General features: G+C 36.9%; 2 protein-coding genes across 2 annotated transcripts; one reads left to right on the forward strand and one right to left on the reverse strand.

Annotated features, from left to right (window-relative positions):
• Nucleotides 1–8798: 8798 nt before the first annotated feature.
• Nucleotides 8799–13290, forward strand: LOC107761855 (serine/threonine protein phosphatase 2A 57 kDa regulatory subunit B' kappa isoform). The gene is made up of 2 exons (XM_016580144.2): nucleotides 8799–10947; nucleotides 12354–13290. The coding sequence occupies exons 1-2, from the start codon at nucleotides 9808–9810 to the stop codon at nucleotides 12711–12713; spliced, it is 1500 nt and encodes a 499-aa protein (XP_016435630.1). The 5' UTR covers nucleotides 8799–9807; the 3' UTR covers nucleotides 12714–13290.
• An 881-nt stretch (nucleotides 13291–14171) lies between these two features.
• Nucleotides 14172–24028, reverse strand: LOC107761856 (cyclin-A2-2). The gene is made up of 13 exons (XM_016580146.2): nucleotides 23887–24028; nucleotides 22516–22597; nucleotides 20715–21067; nucleotides 20246–20522; nucleotides 18982–19115; nucleotides 18555–18647; nucleotides 17048–17181; nucleotides 16541–16616; nucleotides 15469–15545; nucleotides 15345–15378; nucleotides 15112–15261; nucleotides 14887–15021; nucleotides 14172–14618 (listed from the first exon to the last, which is right to left on the reverse strand). Exons 3-13 carry the CDS (start codon nucleotides 21027–21029, stop codon nucleotides 14565–14567), a joined length of 1479 nt encoding a protein of 492 aa, XP_016435632.1. The 5' UTR covers nucleotides 21030–21067; nucleotides 22516–22597; nucleotides 23887–24028; the 3' UTR covers nucleotides 14172–14564.
• Between the last annotated feature and the right edge of the window lie 421 nt (nucleotides 24029–24449).

Raw genomic sequence — 24449 nt, forward strand, 5'->3', positions numbered from 1 at the left:
CTGGTTCTACAATTTAGAACTCAAGGATAGCATCATGGAGTTCATAGTTTGACAATTGTGAACGTAAGGATGAAGTCATTTTCGTGGTTCTATGATTGAGAACTCAAGGATGGAGTCATAGAGTTTGTAGTTCTACAATTGAGAACTCAAGAATGGCATCATGGAATTCGTGGTTTGACACTAAAGAACTCAATGATGGAGTCATGGAGTTCGTGGTTTGACGATTGAGAACTTAAGGGTAGATTCACGGAGTTCGTGATTTGACGATTGAGAACTTAAGGATAGATTCGCGGAGTTTGTGGTTTGACGATTGAGAAGTCCATAATGGAATTATTGAGTTTTAGTTCTATAATTGAGAACTCAAGGGTGGCGTCATTGAGCTCGTGGTTCTACAACTAATAACTCAAAGATGACGTCATGGGTTTTGTCGCTCTACAATCGAGACCTCAAGGATGGCATCATAGAATTCATGGTTCTACAATTGGGAACTCAAGGATGGTATCATGGAGTTCGCAGTTTGACAATTGAGAACTCAAAGATGGAGTAATAGAGTCCGAGGTTCGACAATTCATAACTCAAAGATGTCATAATTGAGTTCGTGATTCTATAATTGAAAACTCAAGGATGGCATCATGAATTTTGTGATTCTACAATTGAAACCTCAAGGATGATGTCATGGAGTTTGTGGTTCTATAATTGAAAATTCAAGAATGAAATCATGGAATTCGTGGTTCTACAATTAAGAACTCAAGAATGGAGTCATGGCATTTCTGATTCTACAATTAATAACTCAAGATGGATAATGGAGTTCGTGGTTCTACAATTGAGAACTCAAGCATGGTGTCATGAAATTCGTTATTCGACAATTGAGAACTCAAGGATGTAGTCATAGAGTTCGTGATTCGACAATTGAGAACTTAAAGATGGATTTATGGAGTTCGTGATTCTACAATTGAGAACTCAAGGATGACGTTATTGAGTTCGTAATTCTACAATTGATAACTCAAGGATGGCGTCATTGATTCTGTGGTTCTACAATCGAGAACTCAAGGATGAAGTCAAGGAGTTCGTGATTCTATAATTGAGAACTCAAGGATAAGATTATGAAGTTCGTAGTTCTAAAATTAGGAACTCAAGGATAGAATAATAGATTTTATAGTTCTATAATTGAGAACTCAAGGATGATCATGAAGTTTGTGGATCCACAATTGAGAACTCAAGATGGAGTCATAGAGTCATGGAGTTTCTGGTTCTACAATTGAGAGCTCAAGAATAGTGTCATAGAATTCGTGGTTCCCCATTGTCAAAGGATCGGTTCATTGGAATGTTTGCTTGAATATAGCTACTCCTAATAAAAGGAACTTTTATCTCTATACGGCATGGCTACAAACCCAATGAAAAGTCGGAAGCAGTTCATCGCCTATGGGAGCTTGTTGATAGTGATGAAGCCATAATCTATCTATCGGATTGCCATAATGAAATTTGTGATTCTAAAATTGAGAACTCAAGGATGGTATAATGGAGTTCATGGTTCAAAAATTGAGCACTCAAAGATAGAGTCAAGGATTTTGTGGTTCGACAATTCAAAACTCAAAGGATAGAGTCATGGAGTGTTTGGTTCTACAATTGAGAACTCAAAAAAGGCATCATGGATTTCGAAATTTTACAATTAAGAACTCAAGAATAACATCATAGAATTTATGGTTCGGCAATTGAGAACTCAAGGATAGAGTCATTGAGCTTGTGCTTTTACAATTGAGAACTCAATGATGGAATCATGGCATTTGTGGTTCTACAATTGAGAACTAAAGTATAGCATCATAGAGTTTGTAGTTCTATAATTGAGAACTCAAGGATGGTGTCTTGGAGTTTGTAGTTCTACAATTGAGAAATCAAGGATAGAGTTAGAACACAGAATTACTTATTAAATTTAAAGATGACATTTTGGGTCATCACAGGGACGATCCCAAAGAAGGAGAGGAGAATTTAGCCCGCGTACGGGCTAATGTTGTGATTCAACGGTTTTCCAATTTGGTGGAAGCAAATCAGGGAACCCTGGACATAATCTCATAACAAGAAGAAGCCGAGATTATCCCTTCTCGAGCTAAGATGATTGAAAGGTATACCGAGAGTGGGTCTTCTCGGCAGTAGAAGATATTTCAAGGGATGAGTTCGGGATAGTTGACATTAATGGATCCCCTCAGATTTCGGATGACATGATTCGAGAAGCCAACATGTTGGAGGATCGGTCTTATGAGGGTATTCAGGAGTCGGCCGATATCCACGGTTTTCTGGAGAGGCTTAAGTCAAGTGCCTCGGAGGAGGTTACCGGTTTTGGTGGAATGCCGGCACCCAAAAAAACATCGTGGTCGGGTTTTATCGAGCCTTTATCTATTCACAAACTGGTGGACCGATTCCCAGCCCCGAGTATCGATCCCGACCGAAGGCGGAAGATAGTGCTCTCCGTACTTGAGGATACCCAGATTTTTTCCCCCTGTGGGGATTGCCAGTTACCTTCGGTCCTTGGTGACCGAAGAAGATCAATCAGAAGATCAATCAGTGATGAATGTGGTTGGGCCCGCCTGTCTCTTTAACGAGGCCCAACATGCTTTAAATCGGGTAACTCTGATGGCGTTTTTGCCACTTTTTTTAGAATTGTAGGTAATTCTAATGTTTCTCCTTCTGTTTATAGGGTTCAGTGTTGTATCACGAGGCCTTTCTTCGAATCCGGGAGGAGCATGATGCCAAGGTTCGAAGCCTCACTGAGAAGAGTGACTCGTACAAGCTCCTTGATGAAAAACTTCGAGCAGATTTGACAGCGGCTCGGGAGGAGAATGAAGAGATGATTGAGCAGGTATTTCGAATGTTCCATGATAGTGAAGATGAAAAAGAGATAAACACTAATGATCCAATTCTGCAGGTTCAGCAGAGGATCGAGCAAATTGGACGACTTAACTCATAGGTAGATGCGCTACTGGCCGAGGCAGAAGAATTTAAAAAGTGTATGGATATCCTTGCCTCAAAAAAGGAAGTTGTTCAAGCTTAGTTGGAGCTGTCTGATGCCCAACTTTTATCTGCGAAAGAAAATGCTTCGGGGCTGATTGAAAAGATGAAAGAGCTTCAGTATCGGTTGGATTTGTCCACTTCAGATAAAGCAGATTTGGCTAAAGAACTTGAAGTGGCCGGATCTGAGGTGATCGGGGCCAATAAAAGGGCCGATGCAAAAGTGACTCAGTTCAGGATCGATGTTGAGGTTAACCAAGCCAAAGCTAAGAGCATGGTCGAACATGCAAAATGGCAAGCTCGAAGATAAGCTCTTGAGGAGGTCAGAGCTTAGGGCTTCGATATTGGGGCCGAGATTGAAGTCGCCAGGGCGGAGGAGAACAAAGCTCGAAGGTTGGCCTTTCCTGAGTAGGATTCCGATGACTCGGGGGAGTCTGAAGATGAGGAAGATGCCGAGAACACGGCCTCTGATGAAGATTGAATCATTTAGGGCCTTAGGTCGTTTGCTGCTTTCTTTTGATACCGCTTTTAGTTTTTGTATAAAGAACTTCCTTTTGGCTGAGTTGCCGCCTTTGTACAAAAATTTGTAAATAAAAATCTTTCTTCCTTTTGAAGCAAAATAGCCTTTTAAGCTAAATAGATAGTTTGAATTTTAATCTCTGTTGCCTTCGGTCCTTATGGGTAGTCCCCTTTGCTTTATCGGGCTCGAACAACCTTCAACCTTTAAATGGTTACGTATTCGTTTGAACTCGAAGTAATGAGTAATGTTACTCGAAGTAATGTAGCCCGTAGGCGTAATGATCGAGTGAGTGCTTGCTCGAACTCGAAATAAAAGTAGCCCATAGGCTTAGTAGTCGAGTGAATGATTCGAACTCGAAATAATGTAGCCCGTAGGCGTAATGGTAGAGTGAGTGCTTGCTCGAACTCGAAATAAAAGTAGCCCCGTAGGCTTAGTAGTCGAGTGAATGATTCGAACTCGAAGTAATGTAGCTCGTAGGCGTAATGGTCGAGTGAGTGCTTGCTTGAACTCGAAATAAAAGTAGCCTGTAGGCTTAGTCGTTGAGTGAATGATTCGAACTCGAAATAATGTAGCCCGTGGGCATAATGGTCGAGTGAGTGCTTGCTCGAACTCGAAATAAAAGTAGCCCGTAGGCTTAGTAGTCGAGTGAATGATTCGAACTCGAAGTAATGTAGCCCGTAGGCATAATGGTCGAGTGAGTGCTTGCTCGAACTCGAAATAAAAGTAGCCCGTAGGCTTAATAGTCGAGTGAATGATTCGAACTCGAAATAAAAGTAGCTCGTAGGCTTAATGGTCGAGTGAGTGCTTGCCTGAACTCGAAATAAAAGTAGCCCGTAGGCTTAGTAGTCGAGTGAATGATTCGAATTCGATGCAATGTAGCCCGTAGGCGTAATAGTCGAGTGAGTGCTTGCTCGAACTCGAAATAAAAGTAGCCCGTAGGATTAGTAGTCGAGTGAATGATTCGAACTCGAAATAATGTAGCCCGTAGGCGTAATGGTCAAAGTAGCCCGTAGGCTTAATGGTCGAGTGAGTGATTGCATAATAAATTTTGGATATAAGAACGAAGAGAGCTTTCTTTGCAAGTCATTATACATGTGTTCATGTTTTGCGTCAGGGCTCGAGCCAATTACATGAGTATGGTTCATTTTGACCATTTGGCTCTTACAATGTTTCCTGTCGAGACACTGTTTGTCATGAAATAATGAAGTAACTTCCTTTGCATCGTACTTGATAATTGTCGTTGATATGTTTGATGACGATGGTATGCCCCCGGTATTCGAGGTTAATTGTAAGGAGGCCTCGAATATTGTTGAATTTTTCAGAGTTAGCACGATCAATAGTTGCCTCATTAAAAAACCTTGCCGAAAAACCCATTTGGGACAAAACTGGTCTAAGGAGAAAAAGAGTGCAACGCGTGCTTTCAAACCTAAGGCTTCGTGTTGAATAATCCATCTTTGTTCCTGATCGAGTTCATTATTCCTCGTCTTTGGTCGAACACCTGCATTGGTTAGTTTTGAAATATAATTGAACGGGGAGGGGGGTCGTACCTTAGTAGTAGTATCATTTTAGCCGTTTATCACAACAAGCTCATAGGATTTCCATTATAGGGCCGGTATCGATTTTTGATCGATCTCCGTTCTCGGTTGGCAACCCTTTTAATAACGGATCCAGAACCCAACTGATCATCTTCGATTCTTATTTTGGATTGATACCGATTATGCATATCGGCCCAAGTAATAGCTGGGTACTCGATCAGGTTATGCTTCAACCGCCGTGAAGCCGTCGAGCTTCGTTCGTTTAGTCTTTGAGTGAAAGCTTGAACAGCTCAATCGTCTGTGACTTGAGGTAGATCCATTCGTTCCATTTGGAAATGAGATACGAATTCTCTTAGCGTTTCGTTATCCTTTTGTCTTACCTTGAATAGGTCCGACTTCCTGGTCTCGACCTTTATGGGCCCAGCATGTGCTTTTACGAACGAATCTGCAAGTAAAGCAAAAGAATCGATAGAGTTAGACGGTAAATTATGATACCATATCATTGCTCCCTTTGTCAGGGTTTCACCGATTTTTTTCAATAATACAGATTCGATCTCATCGTTCTCTAGATCGTTCCCTTTGATGACACATGTGTAAGAGGTGACATGTTCGTTGGGATCGGTCATTCCATTATATTTAAGAATATCGGGCATGCGAAACTTCTTTGGGATCGGTTTAGGAGCCGCGCTTGGGGGGAAAGGCTTTTGCACGATTTCTTTTGAATCCAACCCTTTTATCATTGGTGGAGCTCCCGGGATCTGATCGACCCTAGAGTTATATGTTTCTACTTTTTTATCATTGGCTTCGACTCACTTTGTGAGTTCTTCGAGCAATTTAGCAAATTCGGGAGCAGTCCCCGATTCTTGCTCATCTGACTTCACTATAGCTGGCTCCGTTCTGTGGGTGATTTCTCGAGATAGATTGGGCTCCGACCTGATTTGTACCTGGGTTTGGCTCTGCAACTGAGCTATTGCTGCCTATTGAGCTTGCAATATTTCGAAAATCATACGCAAGCTAATGCCGTTTTCCTCGACGTTATGGGTATCTCGAGCTGCAGATCGAGTGCCTCCATGGATGCTATTTTCGGGTTCAGAATGTAGGTTCGCCTCAATGTCCACATGCGAATTGATATATATCGGTGCTCCAATTCAGGCTCCAACAACGTTGACAAGTGGTCTTTCGGTATTGGGTGTCAAGTTATTGTTCTCATCTTGAAGACCGGCTTCGTTGTCGATCGGCGTGGCCATTTGACCGATAGTTAGTCGTTGCTAATTCGAAATCCAAGATATTTTCGGAAACAAGCGCAAAACACAACGGTGTGTTTTTGCAGATTCGTATCAAATAACCACTGTTATCCTTAGCCCCACGGTGGGCTCCAAACTGTTTACCCGAAAAATTGGATAGAGTTAAATTTGTATATGGTTCTAAGGTTACGTGATATAACTTGATACAAATTGCAGAGTGAAATAGAAATATATATATTCTTTGACAGATGGAATAAAATATAAAGCAGAAAAAAAGGAAATATTCATGAACAAGGCAAAGTAAATGAGCCCAAAAATGTTAATCTCTCTGAAGTTGTCTTTTTTACCATCTGTCCTCATTATGCTTACAAAGATTCCCCCTTTATAGTAGAGGGATCCTACTTTATCTATAAAAAATATATAGTGGAGAACGCATAATGAATTGTCTTTTCCTCGATTCCTGCCAAAATTCTCTCCCTTAGTGCGGTTGCAACGGCTCTTGTCTGTGAGCTCGATACCGGCTCGAGCTCGGTATTGGATCGAGCCCTCGGCCTTGGTTCGAGCTCGACTCTCACTCGGAGTCTCGATATTCGGGGTGAGTGTTGGTTGGTCTATGCATCTTCGATAATCTCCGCTTTGCCTCGTAGTTCGATTTGGATATGAGCTCGATAATGATACCGAGCTTGTCGTTGATCGATCTTAGAGCTCGAAGCTCGACGCCCTTACTTCGGACCTCGACCCGTCATCACGCAGATACCCTTTAATCGAAGTATTGTCACCTCGATCAGTCCATACGACTGACTTAATCGATTTTGACCGTACACAATGTGCTAATTTGAGATAAGTTTAAAAATGCCGGTTTTGTAAATGACTAAATGCATGCAAGTTAGCGATATATTTATAATCTTTTTATTCTCCTTAGCATAATTCTCTGTAATTGTTTTACTCCTAAATAGGTGTGAAACGCATTAAACATTCAAATTCTTCTTCCCTCAATACCAGTAATGAAAGGTTAAACAATAAATCAATTTTAAGAAGAAGAAATTAAAATAGTAAATATTATACGTTTAACTATTAATAAATAAGCAGATTGAAAAAAGTAGGTTTTCCTGAGGTGGTTTTAGTGAACAGAGTTATTCGTTATATGTGGTGGCGAGAGATAATCGATACTTCAAAATTTATCATGCGTGATCAGTGTCATCCGTGCAAGAAATATGTATTCATCTTCCAACTCGTCTTATAACTGATTAAATAATTGAGGTACACGCAAACTACTCCGAACACTGTCTGTCTTAAACATAATAGTATTCTAAACTAAAAAAATACCAGAATTACATGTGCTACTTTTGAAAATAATATATCATAATAAAAAGTTAGATTGGCTATATCTTTTGTGAACTGTATGTATACTATATGCAACAAGAGGGAGAACTATTATTATGCCAAAAGATAAAGAATTATTTGTACGTCTTGTTACGTGCGTCGATTTGTACGATATGGTATGTTATTTTCACATTTCAGGAGTAATTATTGATATCACTTGTAATCAAATTGCATCATACAAATAGTAGATGGTCTAATTGTAGCTACTTTAAAATCAATATATTGTGCTTTATCATCATTTGATACCCTTTTCTATGTAAAAATTGTCTGTACTTATTTTTCGGATATGCAACATCACTCTCGTATAGTCATATGCATATATTAAAAGTTTTTTCTTTTAAAAAGTAAACAACATTGCGTAAAAACACAAATGAATTGAGAAAGGAAAGCATTAAACAACTAAGGGATCGTTTGATTGGAAACACGTTATTTCATGATTAATTATAGCGGGATTAGTTAGTCAATATTGTTATCTCACATTCCCATATAAATAAAAATAACACTATAATCCCGGAATAATTAATTTCAGGATTAGTTATACCATAATTTGTCCTAATCAAATATGAAATAAACTCATCTTAAATTTAATCTCAAAATTAATTATTTCTTATCTTTCGTACCAAACGAATCCTAAGGTTATAGTCTAGTGTCAATGATATTCTTCCTCACAAATATACTTGAGTTTATTTTTTACCGTTTCTCTCCTTTTTCTTGATCATTATGTTTTTTTTTTCAAAAAAAGAGCATTAGCAGTTTGAACAACATCTAGGAGAATTTTTTTAAAAGGTTTTTGAAGGAAAGGTTTGTGTGAAAAATAAATTTTTTGGTTCGTTATAGTTTTCCTTTTAACATTGATGAATATTTTTGTATTAATTTTTTTCGGAAAACACCCTCAAACCACTTTTAAAAATAATTTAGAATCTATTATTCAAAAAATTAAACAAATAATTCTTGGATAAAATTTGGTACGTTTTTTTTTTCAACAAAAGAAAAATGGCAAGATCGAAGAAGAAATAAAGTTAAGAAAAAATAAGCTTAAAAAGAGAGGATATTTTTCAAATTTGTGTGGTTACTTTGCTCTATTTACATTTTTCTTTTTTCTTCCAGAAGGCCAAAGCTGAGAGGCTGAGACCCACCTGTATTCTCTCAGAATAAATAAGGAAGCAATAAAACTATCTCACGAATCGAGAAGAAAAAGCAGAACATTATTGTGAAAGAAATAAAAAGTAAGCCAGTCATTCAAATTACTGCCTTTATTTTTTTCACTTTTATTACAATAAAATTAATGTCAAAAAGATACAAACAAACAATGATGGACTTTCACCATTTCTCCTCTGCCACCATGCATCTTCGCCAAGCTTCATAATTAAGCTCTGAAACCCACTTACCTTACCTTGTTCCCTACCCACCCCTACCCTTTTACCCCACCACCCACCACCCCAAACCAAAAATTTCCTAATGAAGAAGAAAGCTTTATTACAGCTTGTTTTTCTATATGTATTTATATCTACACATGTATAGATATACATAGTACTAAGTGCATGCAGACATGAATGATGAATGGCATTTTTGTTTTGTTTTCTTGAGCCTTGTTATCAGCATCTGAATCTCCTTCCTCCCCTACCCCCACCACCCCACCACCCAACCACCTCACAATTCTGACAACCACCCACCTCCTCTCTCTGTAATATCTGAATCTTTTTTTATATGTCTATATAAATAGTTCTTCTAATGAATGTGAATGAGATCCAGCCTCTCTCTCTAAAGAATCCAAGGCTGTAGAATTGAGCAAAAAGGTTACAGCTTTACATCATTCTTGCATTTTCTACAACCTTTTTTTGCCTCTTTGTAATCAAGATCTGAACACCCTTTTGCTCATTTTGAGGAAAGATTTGATTTTTCTTCCTTCTTGATGAAGAATATAGTACCCCTTTTCGTTATATAACTCAAAGTTTACTGATTTTTTGGTCAATGGGGTTTTGGCTTAGATCTTGGACCTGTACTAGACATGGTACAGCTCTAGGGTTGTTGCCCTTTACCAGTAATATCTTGATTTGAGTGTGTTCCTCCCCCCCTGTATCTCTTTGAGTCTATTGCTGTGTTATAGATTGTGAAAATCACCATGTGGAAGCATTTCCTGAGTAAGCTTCCTAAGAAAGCACTGAAATCTGAGTCAGTAGATTCAGCAAGAGGCAATTCGGGCTCTCACGGCCCGAATGCAAGCCCGAATTTGGGTTCTGGAAGGCCTAATAGTAGTGCTCTAAGGAGGACCTCCTCAGTTGTGTTCCCAGCAAGTGTGATTGCAGGGATTGAGCCTCTAATTTCCTTCAAAGATGTGCCCAGCTCTGAAAAAATGAATCTTTTTATCAGTAAGTTAAGCCTCTGTTGTGTAGACTTTGATTTCAGGGACCCAACTAAGAATGTAGCAGAAAAGGAACTTAAAAGAGCCACATTGTTTGAGCTTTTGGATTTTGTATCTTCTAATCCACCCAAATTTTCAGAACCTGCAATTCTTGCAATGTGTAAAACTTGTGCTGTTAATTTGTTTCGGGTTTTCCCTCCTAATTATCGGTCTAGCAATTCCCACGCCAGTGAAAACGAGGATGATGAGCCTACTTTTGACCCTGCCTGGCCTCACTTGCAAATTGTGTATGATCTATTGCTTAAGTTTGTAACATCTTCTTCTCTAGAAGCTAAGGTTGCAAAAAAGTATATAAATCATCACTTCATATTGAAACTGCTCGACTTGTTTGATTCTGAAGATCCAAGGGAAAGAGACTGTTTGAAAGCTATCTTGCATAGGATTTATGGCAAGTTCATGGTCCACAGGCCCTTTATAAGGAAGAGTATAAGCAATTTGTTCTATAGATTTGTATTTGAGACTGAGAAACATAATGGGATTGCTGAGCTGTTGGAGATATTCGGAAGTGTGATTACGGGGTTTGCTCTGCCATTGAAAGAGGAGCATAAGATCTTTTTGTCAAGGGCTTTGATTCCTTTGCACAAACCAAAATCATTGGGTATTTACTTTCAACAGTTATCATATTGTGTTATGCAGTTTATAGAGAAGGATCCCAAGTTGGCTAGCACTGTGATCAGGGGCTTGTTGAAGTACTGGCCCATCACAAATACCCAAAAAGAGGTGATGTTCTTGAGTGAGTTGGAAGAAATTTTGGAAGTTATTAACATGGCTGAGTTCCAAAGATTGATGGTTCCTTTGTTCTGGCGGATTGGTTGCTGCATCAATAGTTGCCATTTTCAGGTAACAATTATGTCGCTAGACGTGTGTGTGTGTGTGTGTACTAAATTATATCTTTACCTTTGTTTATTGTATCTGAATAGTTGGTCAGATATGGTTCGCTCGAGGATCTATTAGCAAATATTGTGAAAAGAATTCTCTTTCTAATGTATACAGAGGATTCCTACAGTGATCCCAACTAAACTGGGATGGAAATGCAGTTGATTGATTCATATATTCTTCATCCAGTTGTTTGACAGGATCCTTCCAGATTTACATGCATTTTTTAGTTGTGAGGATTTGTGACATGAAAAAATTCAAAACGGATATCTCAACTGCCTCTAATAGATTTCTAGATCGCAGGCTGGGATTTTTCGTTTAATTTGAGATGGTTTGAGCAATGATTTGAAAGCTTAAGATCTACGAGCCAGAAGGATTTGTTCCAACTCCAAGAAAGTATTCATGAGTTTTTGTCTTTCTAGGCTACTTGAAACAGCAGTCTTGTTAAATGAACTAACAAGTGGTTTCAAAGGGCTGATAGTCAGGGGCGAAGCTACATGTCTTAAAGGCTGGTCAATTGACCACCCTAAGTCGAATTACACTGCGTCGGGGAATTTTTTTCACCTCTTTCAAGTTTGAACACTCTTGAGTAAAATTTCTGGTTTCACCACTATTGATAGTAAATAGAAGAGTGCTGAAGAAGAAACTTTAATATTGTTTGCAAGGGCATTTTTATGGATCAGGTTAAAAAATTTAACGAGAGAACTTGTCAGTAAGAAGAAAAAGATGATGTTTGAAGTGGCCCTTTTATCTGTGGTCATTCTTAGACTAAAAAATTGGAGTTCCAGAGGCTGAGACCAGCTGAACACTTAATTGGATCTTTTATGGATTTAATTTAACAGAACCTAGAAATTCTGGACCAGTTTTGCTACCTAGATTATTCATTGCACTTGAGTGACACCACGCCATATTTGGAGGGTGGTTGAGGGTGGGTGGGTGGATTGTGGTGGAGGGGAAGGGAGACAGAAGAATTAAAATGATTAATTGGTCAAAAGAAAATTTAATTAGTTGTTGGTTTATTTCTGAAAACCTTTATCTTTTTTCTCGCTTCGCTCTTCACTCTTAAATTTTCGCTGAAAGCCTCTGGTGGTGTGATGGGTATACACCTCAGGCCTGTATATTGAATTCCCTTCTGTTGGAAAGGTTGCCGTGTTTGATGAGTTTTTTTGATGTTGCATTAGCTCAGTATTATCTGTTAGTCCATGTTGTGATGCTTAACAGCCATGATGTTAATATGTCTTAATTTCCTCGGCTATTTTCTGACTCTCTCTCTGTCGTAATTGCATTTCCAAAAAGGTTTCTACTATACCACTTCTGGAACTTCAAAGCCGCTTGTTTGTCATCTTAATAACTGAACCTTTATTGTCCAGGTAGCTGAAAGAGCTCTGTTCCTTTGGAATAATGACCAAATTATCAATCTGATTGCACATAACCGGCATGTGATTCTCCCTATTATATTCCCAGCTGTGGAAAACAATGCTCAGAACCACTGGAACCATGCTGTGCAGAACTTGAGTCTAAATGTAAGAAAGATGTTCTCCGAAATGGATGATGTGTTTTTCATGGCTTGCCATTCTCACTACAAGGAAGAACAGGAAAAAATAAACTTGGAAGCTGAAAAACGGAAGGAAGCATGGGAACGGCTAGAGAGTGCAGCAAGTCTACGTCCACCTATAGCTGGAAACATCGGTGTTCTAGTAATGCCTTTAGCAACTTCAATCACTTGCTAAGAGGCACATCACTCTATCCTTGTCCCCATGTTGCTCGGTGTATGTTCCTCCCAGTTTTGGAGTGACGGAGAAACCAGAATGTCATCATAGGATGGGAAATGGCTGTTGATTGGTGCAGAAGGTTTTTGAAGATCAATCCGATGACAGCCTTAACTGTTGTAACTTAGTACTACAACTGTGTTTGTTTCATCAAATTTCTTCCCTGAAGGAGCACGGGAAGGGGGCTTGGTAATGGGCTAACTAACGTCTGTTTCTTTATTTTCCTTTTTGAACATTTTGTCATGGCCTATTTTTATCTAATTTGGCTGATATTTTCATCACCTTCTTGGCTGGCTTCTTCACTGTTCAGCTTTGCTAGTTGGATCAGTGTGTTTTCATATCATTTTAATATGGAAAAGAAGAAAAAGGAAAAATGGAGAGGTTTCTCTTAAAGTAGCTGGATTGTAGCCTTTTTTGACTCCCACTGTGAAAATTTGTTTGACACCATTTCCTTTTCTTTTGTTCTTACCAGAAAGATGGACTCATTTGTATATTTTTGAAGCTTCTATATTACCTTTTCATTTTGCCTCCAACAAAATATTTGTACTAAGTTTGCATCTATTAAAAATGGTTGTAGTGATATTCTGCCAAAAATTGAGGATTTTTTTTGCACCTGTTTTTGAAATAAACGCCAATGAGAATTGGTTAAATTACAAGAATAGAAAGACAGAAAAGAAGCTGCTGCAATTGGGTTTCCAGACCTTTTATTAGAGAATAAAACAGAGCAGAGATGACACCATGCTTGTCCTCTTTATACTATTCTGTGTTGTAAAGGAGTACTTTACAGCAAAACAAATTTGAACTTTCAACAATAGCATGGAAGAATACGACCATAATCCACAACCACGATAATGACATCGAATCTTCTTTCACTACTAAAAACAGAAAGAATGCTTTTGCTTTTTTCACATTCTCAACATTTTACACGTGTTTGATAGGCATCTCATTTTCTGTATAAATAATACCAATATTACTTGATACTGCAATTCTGATATAATTTAGACCGAATCCAACATGAGACAACTTCTACATGGATTAGTTTTACAAGAATAAAACACCTAAACAACCAAAATAACCTTGATTTTGTCTTTCTATTTTTAATTTGCTGTGAGAACTAAGGTATAATTGTCAACTTTTACATTATATTTAATGTATATTCAATTTTTATTGCAGTGAACTAAACATTCATTAGAAAAGCATATGCGCTAAATAATCCGTGATTATTAATCCTTGTATTGCATGCCATGCACTATAATCTATGCATAACTGTCAGCAAACCAATATGACCCCTCAGGATTCACATTCTTGTTTGCTCGAAAGGGTCCAATCATGCAGTTTTAAAAGCACCAACCCAACCCCCGTTGCAAACTACCCCTAAACACCTAACAGCCACGTTAACAAAAATAAAACTTGTATCTAGTATGAAAACGGATTTATTAAGCCGAAAGAATAGAAATGTCAAAGGTGGAACCATTTAACAACAGGAGCTTTCAAACAACTCCAAATACATGATAGCAAGTAGCTAACCTGAAATGCTGTTAAGTTACTTCTTACAATTGCCATTTCTTTTAACTTACTGCCTTCACTTCATTGAAGTCTCCATGTTTCTGGAGCACCTGCAGTCTGCTAGTGCACGAACATGGTAGAACGATACATACTGGTTGAAAGTTGACAGAGGAATGAACAGAAGAATGAGTCTATTTCCAGGAATGGTAGTTTATTGTATGTTAAAGATCAGTCTTTTCGCATGAGAAAAGCAACAATGGATATGCTGAACTTGAACTGGCCAACTGGAGTTAATTTCAGCATTTCTTAGAACAGTGATTGGACTGGCTGCGGAGACGATAAAGTTGCCACGGACTTGAACTGAAATACAAACGAAAGCTTCATTACACTAAAATGATAAACAGCTGATATATGTGGAATGTACAAAAAGGAGAGGTGTATCATATGTATTTTTGTTATAACAAACGAATTGTTGATGCTTTCTTTAAACTCATACTCATTGAGAAAAGAATGATGTTCTATTATGTTTCAAGCTGAAAATGTGGACCTTTTTGTTCCCCCATTTGTTTGAACATCTTTGCATATCCTATTTTAGCAAAACGAATAAGAAAGATTGTGATACAGTTACCTTTGGTTGTCTATACTTTTCACGAATGGCATTCAGGGTGCTTCCGCTGGTGTTCAGCTGTAAATCTTGCAGCAAAAGAACTATGGTTTTCAGCTCTAGCGCTGTATACCTAGTGTAGTGCTCCAAAGTTGGATTCTGCAAACCATTTCCAAAGTCATTTCGTGGTTGCATTACAATTGCAAAGAGAAGGGCAGATAGGGTCAAAGGAGCAAAAAAGTTGCATACCCATGGGTGGTTAGATTGATCAAGTGTCCATTTGGCTAGAAATACAGCCGATGCAGCAGTGATAGACGGAAGAAACTTAAGAAAACTATAGTCAACAAGTGTTAGCTCTGCTAAATAGTTTGCCATGAATTCCAGTTCAACAGAGGGAACCTGCAGGTTGGAGCAATTTTTACTTGGTCATATAAGCATCATTTTCTAGGACTCAACCAAAGCAAGAATGCTATCTCATCTACCTCATATGAAGCTTGTGCTGCTTGAACAAATCTCCTAAAACAAAGGACAATGGCACAAATAAGGAGCCTGCTCTCACGAGCAACATGAGTAAAATTTGCATATAATGTTAGCTGTAGGAGGTACCTCAGGAACTTTTTAGTGGTCGGAGCAGCAAGTTGAAAGCCCAAAAAATTCAATACTAGACTTTCCATTCTTACTACCTGACATGCAATATATTAGCCTTTTCACATCCAGAAGGAACTTTAAGTTATATCACAGAAGACCTAAAAAAATATTCTGGAAAATGTTCAGATAATTGCTCAAGTAGGAACAAGTATGCATCCAATATATCGTCAAAAGAAAAAAAGGAAAGCTAAGAGCTAGATGACACAATCTAGCTAGTTCATCTAACAGAATAGGCTAGTCAATTTAGTTCAAACCAGCAAAAGAAAAAATTGTAGGATGAGTGACTTTACTGGAATGGCAGTCAAACGAACTAGCGCAGGAGTATGAAGGAGCAGGTTTTTTACTATTATTGATTTACCAGGATAAATTCTGAAAGAATAGTTGGGATTCATAACGATACAGAATAATATATCGGACCTAGGGCTTAACCCCAAGAACTAACTCATGAGTTGAGGATTGTCAAAACCATATTAAGAGACTACAACCTATACTCTCAACCAATATGGGCCTCTAACACTCCCAGCACGCCCAGTGATGGACATCAGGAGCAGGATAACATAACATGAGAGCCCAACATTGAGTAACCAAACATTGGAGATGGTTATTAATGACCTATATGGGCCTACAACCTATACTCTCAACCAATATGGGCCTCTAACACTCCCAGCACGCCCAGTGATGGACATCAGGAGCAGGATAACATAAGAGACTACAACCTATACTCTCAACCAATATGGGCCTCTAACACTCCCAGCACGCCCAGTGATGGACATCAGGAGCAGGATAACATAACATGAGAGCCCAACATTGAGTAACCAAACATTGGAGATGGTTACTAATGACCTATATGCAAACAGGAAAATAAACTCAAATAAGCAAAAAAAAAAAAAAAAAAAACTGACACATGCCTCGTACATTAATCAAAACTAAGGTTATTTAACTGCCTTTATTACATAGCCCATCTTCATGTACATCATTCTCCATAATGATAAATAAATCTAAAAATATTACAGCATTTGAATGAGCATACCTCTTCTTTTGAGTAAGTGTTGTCTGTAATAAAGCAAAATTCTTCCACACGAGGGGCACAAATTTCTTCATATTTGCTGGAAGCACAAAAACAAGATAAAAGATTATATGCTGCAGAAAAAATCCAATGAAAAAATACAGATGGAAGTTCAGCTAGTTTCTCTTTTCTGAAGCTATAAAGAATTTCTTAAAATTCGGAAGAGCTCATCACCTTATTGTAAAGCACATGCACATACAAGTTAAAAGAATAAAAGAACTAAGTTAGAAGGCTCTATTTCCCACAAGTTCCCATGGAAAATATAGGGATATCTATGTGATCGACAAATTCAAATATGTAAAAACATTTTAGTTTACCCTGTAACCTTAAAATCTACCAATCATTCATTATACAAAAACTAGACTACATTAAGAAAATATTCAACAGGAAAACATGAATAAAGGAAGTGCAAAGGCCTTCATGATTGGTCAGTCATCCTTGATATGATTGTCACAAACGAGAATTACTTACGAAGCAATTAGCATGCAGGTAACTCCGAGCAGCTGCAGCTTTTGTTTTTCAATGTAATTCTCAGAGAGGAACCGATCAATGAGATGTACAGTCAGGTAAAGTGTGTCCGGAACCAGCCTATATTCTTCAGAAACCTGCAAGAGAGGGAACAAGATTGATGGTCAACAGATACAATTTTCACCGTGATGCAAGAAAAAACATATACAAACACTTGACAAGTAGGAAAAGAGCTAATCAAAAGTAAGTCTGAATTCCATAGGCCAGTGCTATTATCAATATGCATAGATGACTGGCAATATGTGTAAAGGCTCGTTTGATTCCCAGTAAAAAAAATAATTCCAGCATTAAATTCTGATTACTAATAGAATGTTTTGGTTGCCATTTTCGTCTCTTGCATAAACAAAAGTGCCTCCATTCCATCTTATGTGACACTATTTCCTTTTTAATTTGTTCCAAAGACACCTATCTATATTTCTTATTTAAAACCGTCAATCAAACATAAGTTATGCAGGGATTCTTATACTGCCAAACAAACACTACATTTGTTATGCAGAAATTACTTATTCTAATCTCCCCAACCAAACATTGTACTCCCTCCGTTCACTTTTACTTGTCCACTTTGGACTTTTCACGTCCCTAAAGTAATAATAAATGAAGTGCATAATTTACCATGACACCCATATTAATTGATGCATATTTTTAATGGATTTGAGAAAATGATTTGAAATTAGTAATTAATATTGTGGGTATAACAGGAAAAAAGAAAGTGTCTTCTCTTGATATGCTAAAAGTGACAAGTAAAAGTGAAAATCTATATTTAGAATACTAGACAAGTAAAAGTGAACGGAGGGAGTATTATTTTATGTGATAATATGCTATAATTATTTTTCCTAACCCTCCAACCAAACAACCTCCAAGGGTATTACTGGAACAAACATTTATCAAGTATAAAACCATACACATGTTTCATATTACAATCTCGCATCTAATTTATGATTCAATAAACGAAAAAATCCAAAATATATATATGTACTAAATAATTTAGTTATTACTTTTTACCGCTTACAATCGCAACATAACTTATCAGTGAACCAAACCAAATATGAAAGATCCTGTCATAACTAACATCCAATGATATGCTTTCAGGAAGAAAAAAACATGTGATCTTCAGGAAATATCTCAAAAGAGAAAAAAGGAGAAGTAAAACATAAAAGTTGAACAAGATAATAATGCTCAAATGTAAAGCAAATATTCAGTTGATGATGCATTTGGAAAAGGAACCAACAACAACAACACCCCAGTAAAATCCCAAAAGCATTTGGAAAAGGAACCATTCATCAAAAGATCGAAGTAAAAGAAATCAACAAAAAGGTTATCTACTATCACAAACTTAAGTAGGGGAAAAAGATGAGAGAACATTTTGTTTATTAAGAACAACAAAATACTGCTTAAGATACTTTTTCACATAATATTAAGCATTGTAAAAACATCAAGTAAGCTAACTGACCTCCACAAGCCAATCAATTAGAATACCTCGCATACCCTTGTTAACGTCCCGCTGCAGCTTTTCCATGTAATTAAATGAAGGCCGCCGGTCAAGCTGTTCGTGAGAAGAAAATGTCTTTGAGTAATTGAGAAATAGAAAGCTTTTTTCTTAACAAGTGGTCCTCCTTAGGTTGACAAAGAAAGGGGAAGGGTACATCTCTTAAACTTGTTCAGAAGTATAAAAAACTATTTCACTCCATTGCCAGAAAAAAGTGCTTAAAAGATAAAACTATTTCATTGTTATTATCCATGATAATATTTTTTTAATCAAATACTAAAGGCAACACTATGTTGATGTTGTTTAGATGGTTACAATTGCTGATGCTATCACTAGACTTATCAGCAGTGCGTCAGTCATTTTCAAAGTAGTGACAGGAAAGCATACAAACCTCCATGGCATGCAAATTGCTATATATATCAGGAGCATATAGACTACACATTAGTGGATCCTTGTGCTTTGAATCTATATCTGCTATACCAAGAGAATCGGAGCCTTCTTGTTTCTGGCAAACCTTGGTTTCATCTGCACGATGGAACAGAAACAAAATAAGGCCCTTCCAGCAAAAACATATCAAATAGAAAGATATCCTTTCAGAACTAGTAATGCTTTCATGCAAATATTAGATGATTAAATGTTGCAAGCAATGACAGATGATCAGCCAGATTAATAAGTTTTCCTGCCAACAATTTGCTTTTTACCTTTCTGGAAAAAGGTTTCTGCAGTTTATCCATTTGTGAACTGACACATTACGCCTTTTATATTGGATACATAAAATACCTATTCCCTTAAAACCACAAACACATGTCACTCGTAAGGTATGCGCTCAATTGGTTTCTTCACCCTTTCCGTTGTGTGCATTACATTGTCTCCTTACTTCCAGTTATTCTAAGATATCCATTTCTTCTGATGGTGCTACGTGTCAGATACTACACATTCAAGTGAGCAAGATCTCTCTTTACAAGTTAATTATCTTAAACTCATTCTTTTTTGCATAGTTATATTATTACAGTTTAATTCTATGAATTTATCTGTGAGAGCAATTAAGGTTGCAGCCATACAGAACAAGGGCTCATGAGGAACAGGGAAAAGAAACAGTTTACTGAATTGAGATTTAATATAATGCAAAATGCAGTGAATAAAGTCTTTACAAACTTCTACTCAAGAGATTGCGATCGAAATTTTAACATTGAATTCAAATCGATACCTAATGTAATGATGATGAGATATCTGAGTTAGACAAAGGGACATAAGCAGTTTTGTACTACTAACGAAAACATATATCATTACAGAACTTCTCGTGCTCTTAGAGAATTGCATGTGGTTCCATCAGAACCTTTCACATAAGGATCAGATTCAACGGTGTTTCATATAAATATAAACTTTTTGGCAGTCCCAGCGATCTTGGTAGAACTCTTCAAAATGATAAAGTTTCCAGAAAAGTTACACTTAACAAGTATATTAGTCGTTGGTCCCTATGAACAAGCAGGCAACAATTATCACAGATTTGAACAGAAACCAGAATTTTTTTTCAAACTTAAAAGGAGCAGACATAGCTCAGTCATGATAGTTGCACTTCAGACTACTTCAAAAGAGGGAATAAATCAGAATATTCGGAAGTTTCAAATCTTGCATGATAGCACACAATATCGTACCTTTTTCTGTTGTATTCAGGACTGCAATGGCTGTAGGTAAACTCCTATTCACAGGCATAAGATCAACAAAACCACACTGTGCTGGAGTGATATATTTACTTGGCTGAGTTAATGTATGGTCCTTGAAGCGTGCTTGTGAACAGTGTTCTTGTGATTTCTCGATCTTTACTTTTTTTGCTTCTTCAATCGTGTTCTCTTTTGTATCTTCATGATGCGGTCTTTTTGCCAAAATAGCAGGTGTCACCTTTGAATTCCTCTTATCAGAGAATTTCTTAACCTATCACCATTAGACAAGTTGACATCATTGGCCACATTTTGATAAATATTGAAACAAAGAGATAGATTCACCACTGAAGCTCCATTCGATGAAACAAAGGCACTAGTTCAATAACCAATATTATGTCCAGCAAAGTGATTTCATTTCGAAAGAGCGAATATGATATAATGAATCTAGAAAAAAACAACTCGCCTGAAATTTGCTTCTATTGATGCAATTCATATATGAATTTTCACAAAGCACATTGGTGACATCCCTGAGAACAGCCCTTCGCTTAGGCTGTTGACAGGCTGTACTAGCATTAGTAACTGGATTATTCTCATCCGAGGCAGATCTTTTGTACTTAGTTCCCTTTGCTCCCAGTCCCTGTTTGTTATCCTGTCTGACAGATGGGTGTCGAGGTGGTAATCCTCCTGATGAACCCAAGGCTTTTGCCCGTGATCTTGTGATTCGCATAGTGGGCTCTTTAAGATTAGAAGATCCAATTGTCATATTTGCATTCCTCATTGATCCAGGTGGTGATATGCCTATTATCTGGGCTACAACTGCACAGCCAACATTACATCATCATAAACTTTCAATAGCCAAAGATAAAAATGGCACATAAAAGTGTTAAGAAAACGATTCTGTAGAAACAAATGCTTAACATGGACCTATAAGCGGGAACTTAACATTAATCTCAAAAGACATATCATAGAACTTTATAAAACAGCATAAACAGTTCTTCAGAAGTGTTGTCAAAGGTGAAAAGCAAGAGAGTGTCGAAGGTCTTGGGGCTTTAGCAAAGGGCCCCAAGACGAAAAAAGAATATATATGTAATGCAAGAAAACACAACTAATAAAAAGGAACGGCAGTTATATAGATAAATATGTAGGGCTTTGACAATATCATTCACCAGCAAGCTCGGGTACATTAAAGTTAAGCAAATAAACGTGCCCAGGTACCATGATAAGAAGATGACTAGTGCATGATCAGTTTTTGACATGACCAGCATGTGATCTAATGGGAATTGAGAAGCTTTTCATCAAAAAACATGAAACTACTATGAACTGGTACAGTAACTTGAACTTGGATTCATCTTATGCCAGATGGAGCTATTGATATAGAAGCAGCAAGTAACATCTACAAACACACAGTCAGAATAGCCAACACTATTGATATAACTTCATAATGTTAGTTTGATTGTAGCATTCATTTAAGCATAAAATTGATTAGGAAAAGGAAGTAAAGAACAAGTGAAAAATTTAGAGGAGTTTTCATTAACTTAGATAATGCAAGTCAGTCATACCAAAAACAAAACAATGTAATAAGCTACAAAGGAACAAGCCGGTCATTACTTTGTTTTCTTCTTTTCGTCAGGTGCGGTCAATATTTTCAAACTATGCTATTTTTGTTACTATGTTTTGTAGATTTTCCCATGACAAACAGTAAAAGACCCACCTTTTCATACAGACTATCTTTTTCCCGACTTTCTTTATTCACTTTAAACTGTTCCATGAAAGATGGTATTACATTTTCGCATGACCACCAGCACCCACTAACAATCTACTAAAAGACACTTAAAGTAAAGAGGTCCAAGACTGTAAGAGAGCTCAAAACAGAAATCTAGATCTTCAAATGCAGCAGGCAAAAGAACCCCCCTTTGACTATAACAAGCGTATATACAATCATATATTCTAAATTAAAGCAGAAGGAAATTATCTGGAGAGAAGAAAAGATGAAAAAGTGCTACAAACTTAATAACCGAAATATCTTTGTGCTAACATCTAACCATTGATAAGAGCTTATCTAATGCTCTATTCGACAACAAACTGCCGAGACTCATATTCTTTTTATGTTCTTACCTTCTAGTTAAGCGTGATTCTAACTTCTTCTTTTTGTTACAAGGAAAGAATAAAGGGCGCCTGCTAAGTGTGATCTAACTGGACCGGAATATCTTAAAATTGACACCATATGTAGGACAGACACCTATATCTTAAAGAGTGAAATTCACCTGCATTGCGTTCCACCACAATTCTAGAGTTTTATATAAATAAGAAGCAACAGTCATAGTACTCTTGAACCAGGGAACAAGCCTGCATCAAACATTTACTTATGAGTTAAGCATTACGGTCTAAAAAGGAAAGATAGCACATAGCATTCGCACGGAAAGTTCTACAAATGCAAAGTAACCTACTCATACATTGTTGCTGCGGATTAAGTCATTCAGTTTCAAAATTTAGCACCTATCCATTCAAAGGTAGACCCTACATATAAGCAATTGGTGCATGCTGGACTTTGACTCTATATGTGTATAATCCACCTCTATGGTCCACTACAAGTTTGAGGGAACATACATACATGTAGGGTGACAACAAGTGAGATACTTTTTTTTTTTTATAATGACAACCAATGAGATGCTAAATTTAAAATATTAGTATTATATTAAACAGAAAGCAAATAATCAAGAGATATCATTCATCTCAGTCAATGTTTATTCAATTTAATTACCCTTTTGAATGCAACAGATAATTTTTAATTCTAAAAAATCACTCAATTTGATCTACTCAGAAGATTTTCCTAAAAATCCACAAATAAACTCAAACATAAGAAGTTAGCCTAAATTTTCTGAGAATGGCACGACAGATCCGTCAATGTTCTTCAATTGGAAATTCAAGTCCACTGCAAAACTCTATTTCCTTCTAACTTCTAGTTCCACAAGCAAAGCAAAAGTATTAGAAGATTCTTTTTTTTCAAAAGCAACCTGAAAAAATAGAATTAAATAGCTTTAAGATCTCAAAACAAAATATGCACCAGAAATTTTAAATTGTTTTTCAACTGAGAACAACAAATAGGAAAGTACAAATTAAAAAATTCAAATCAAATTTGTTTCGTTAGCAACCAAAGAAATAAATTAAATAGCTTTCCAACCTCAAAAGATAACCAAAATACACCATAAAATTTTTAAAAAGTAAAAACTACAACTAAGAACAAAAATAAAAAATGAAAATAATAATCTATATCATTTTTATAAGTAACCATAAAATGAAAATTAAACAGTTTTTCAACCTCAAAAGCCAACAAAATGCACCATAAATTTTTTATTTTAAAAAAAAAACTACAACCAAGAACAAAAAATATCAAATAAATAAATAAATAAATCCAGAGTCCAAAACTCCGAATAATTAGGAAAATTCAGGAAAAACGCTAAGCTCACAGATCCGAAAGCAAATCCTCCAGGATTTCACAAATAGAGCTCAAAATTTTTAAAAAATTCAAAATCAATTTATCATTCGTCGCAAAATACTGCGATGTTATGGCACATTGCAGCTAATCAACTAGTACAATATACATATCCATTTGTACATATACACGTTGAGCTTACTCTGCATTGTTAATAGCTTATGAGCTAACGACACCGTTAAAATGGAGGTGCCTCGATAGCAGAGCTAGGGTTTCTATATTCTCCGATCAATCAATGTAGCTCGTCTGTGTGGTTTCAGGGGGGCGGGGTGGGGGGAGGGGGAGTGAGAGTGAGAGAGTCATGATACATATATAACACTGTAGATGTGGAAGGGGTAGGGTGGGTAGTGAAGGTGGGGTGGGTGGGGGATGAGTGAGAGCGGGATGGTCCATAGTTCAAACTTCTGATTCTGAAATGCTAAAAAGAAAAAAGAAAATGAAAGATTTTTTCTAACTACTCCGTCGGGTCCATCTTTTCATTATTATACTATTTTGGTCAAGATTTTAAGAAATTAGAATTGCTTATTCTTTTCTAAAAACAAATCTTATTTTTTGAGAGTTAAAAGGGTCTAACCGAATTTTTAAAAATAAGTGATTTTGAATAATAGTTGAAACCACCAAAAAATTGACGTTTATCTTTGAGAAAGAGACAAAATTAAATAATTAATTGTTTCATGACAAAAATAATCTTACCAAAAATTTATG

Source organism: Nicotiana tabacum, chromosome 22 (genome assembly GCF_000715075.1).
Source record: "Nicotiana tabacum cultivar K326 chromosome 22, ASM71507v2, whole genome shotgun sequence".
Lineage (NCBI taxonomy): Eukaryota > Viridiplantae > Streptophyta > Magnoliopsida > Solanales > Solanaceae > Nicotiana > Nicotiana tabacum.

Coding starts and splice junctions, on each gene's coding strand:
- LOC107761855 (XM_016580144.2), top strand. CDS start 9,808: ATGTGGAAGCATTTCCTGAGTAAGCTTCCTAAGAAAGCACTGAAATCT. Junction 10,948..12,353: donor TCAATAGTTGCCATTTTCAG/GTAACAATTATG, acceptor TTTATTGTCCAG/GTAGCTGAAAGAGCTCTGTT.
- LOC107761856 (XM_016580146.2), bottom strand. CDS start 21,029: ATGAGGAATGCAAATATGACAATTGGATCTTCTAATCTTAAAGAGCCC. Junction 19,116..20,245: donor CCTGAATACAACAGAAAAAG/GTACGATATTGT, acceptor TCCATCGTGCAG/ATGAAACCAAGGTTTGCCAG. Junction 16,617..17,047: donor ACCTGCATGCTAATTGCTTC/GTAAGTAATTCT, acceptor TTGTGCTTCCAG/CAAATATGAAGAAATTTGTG.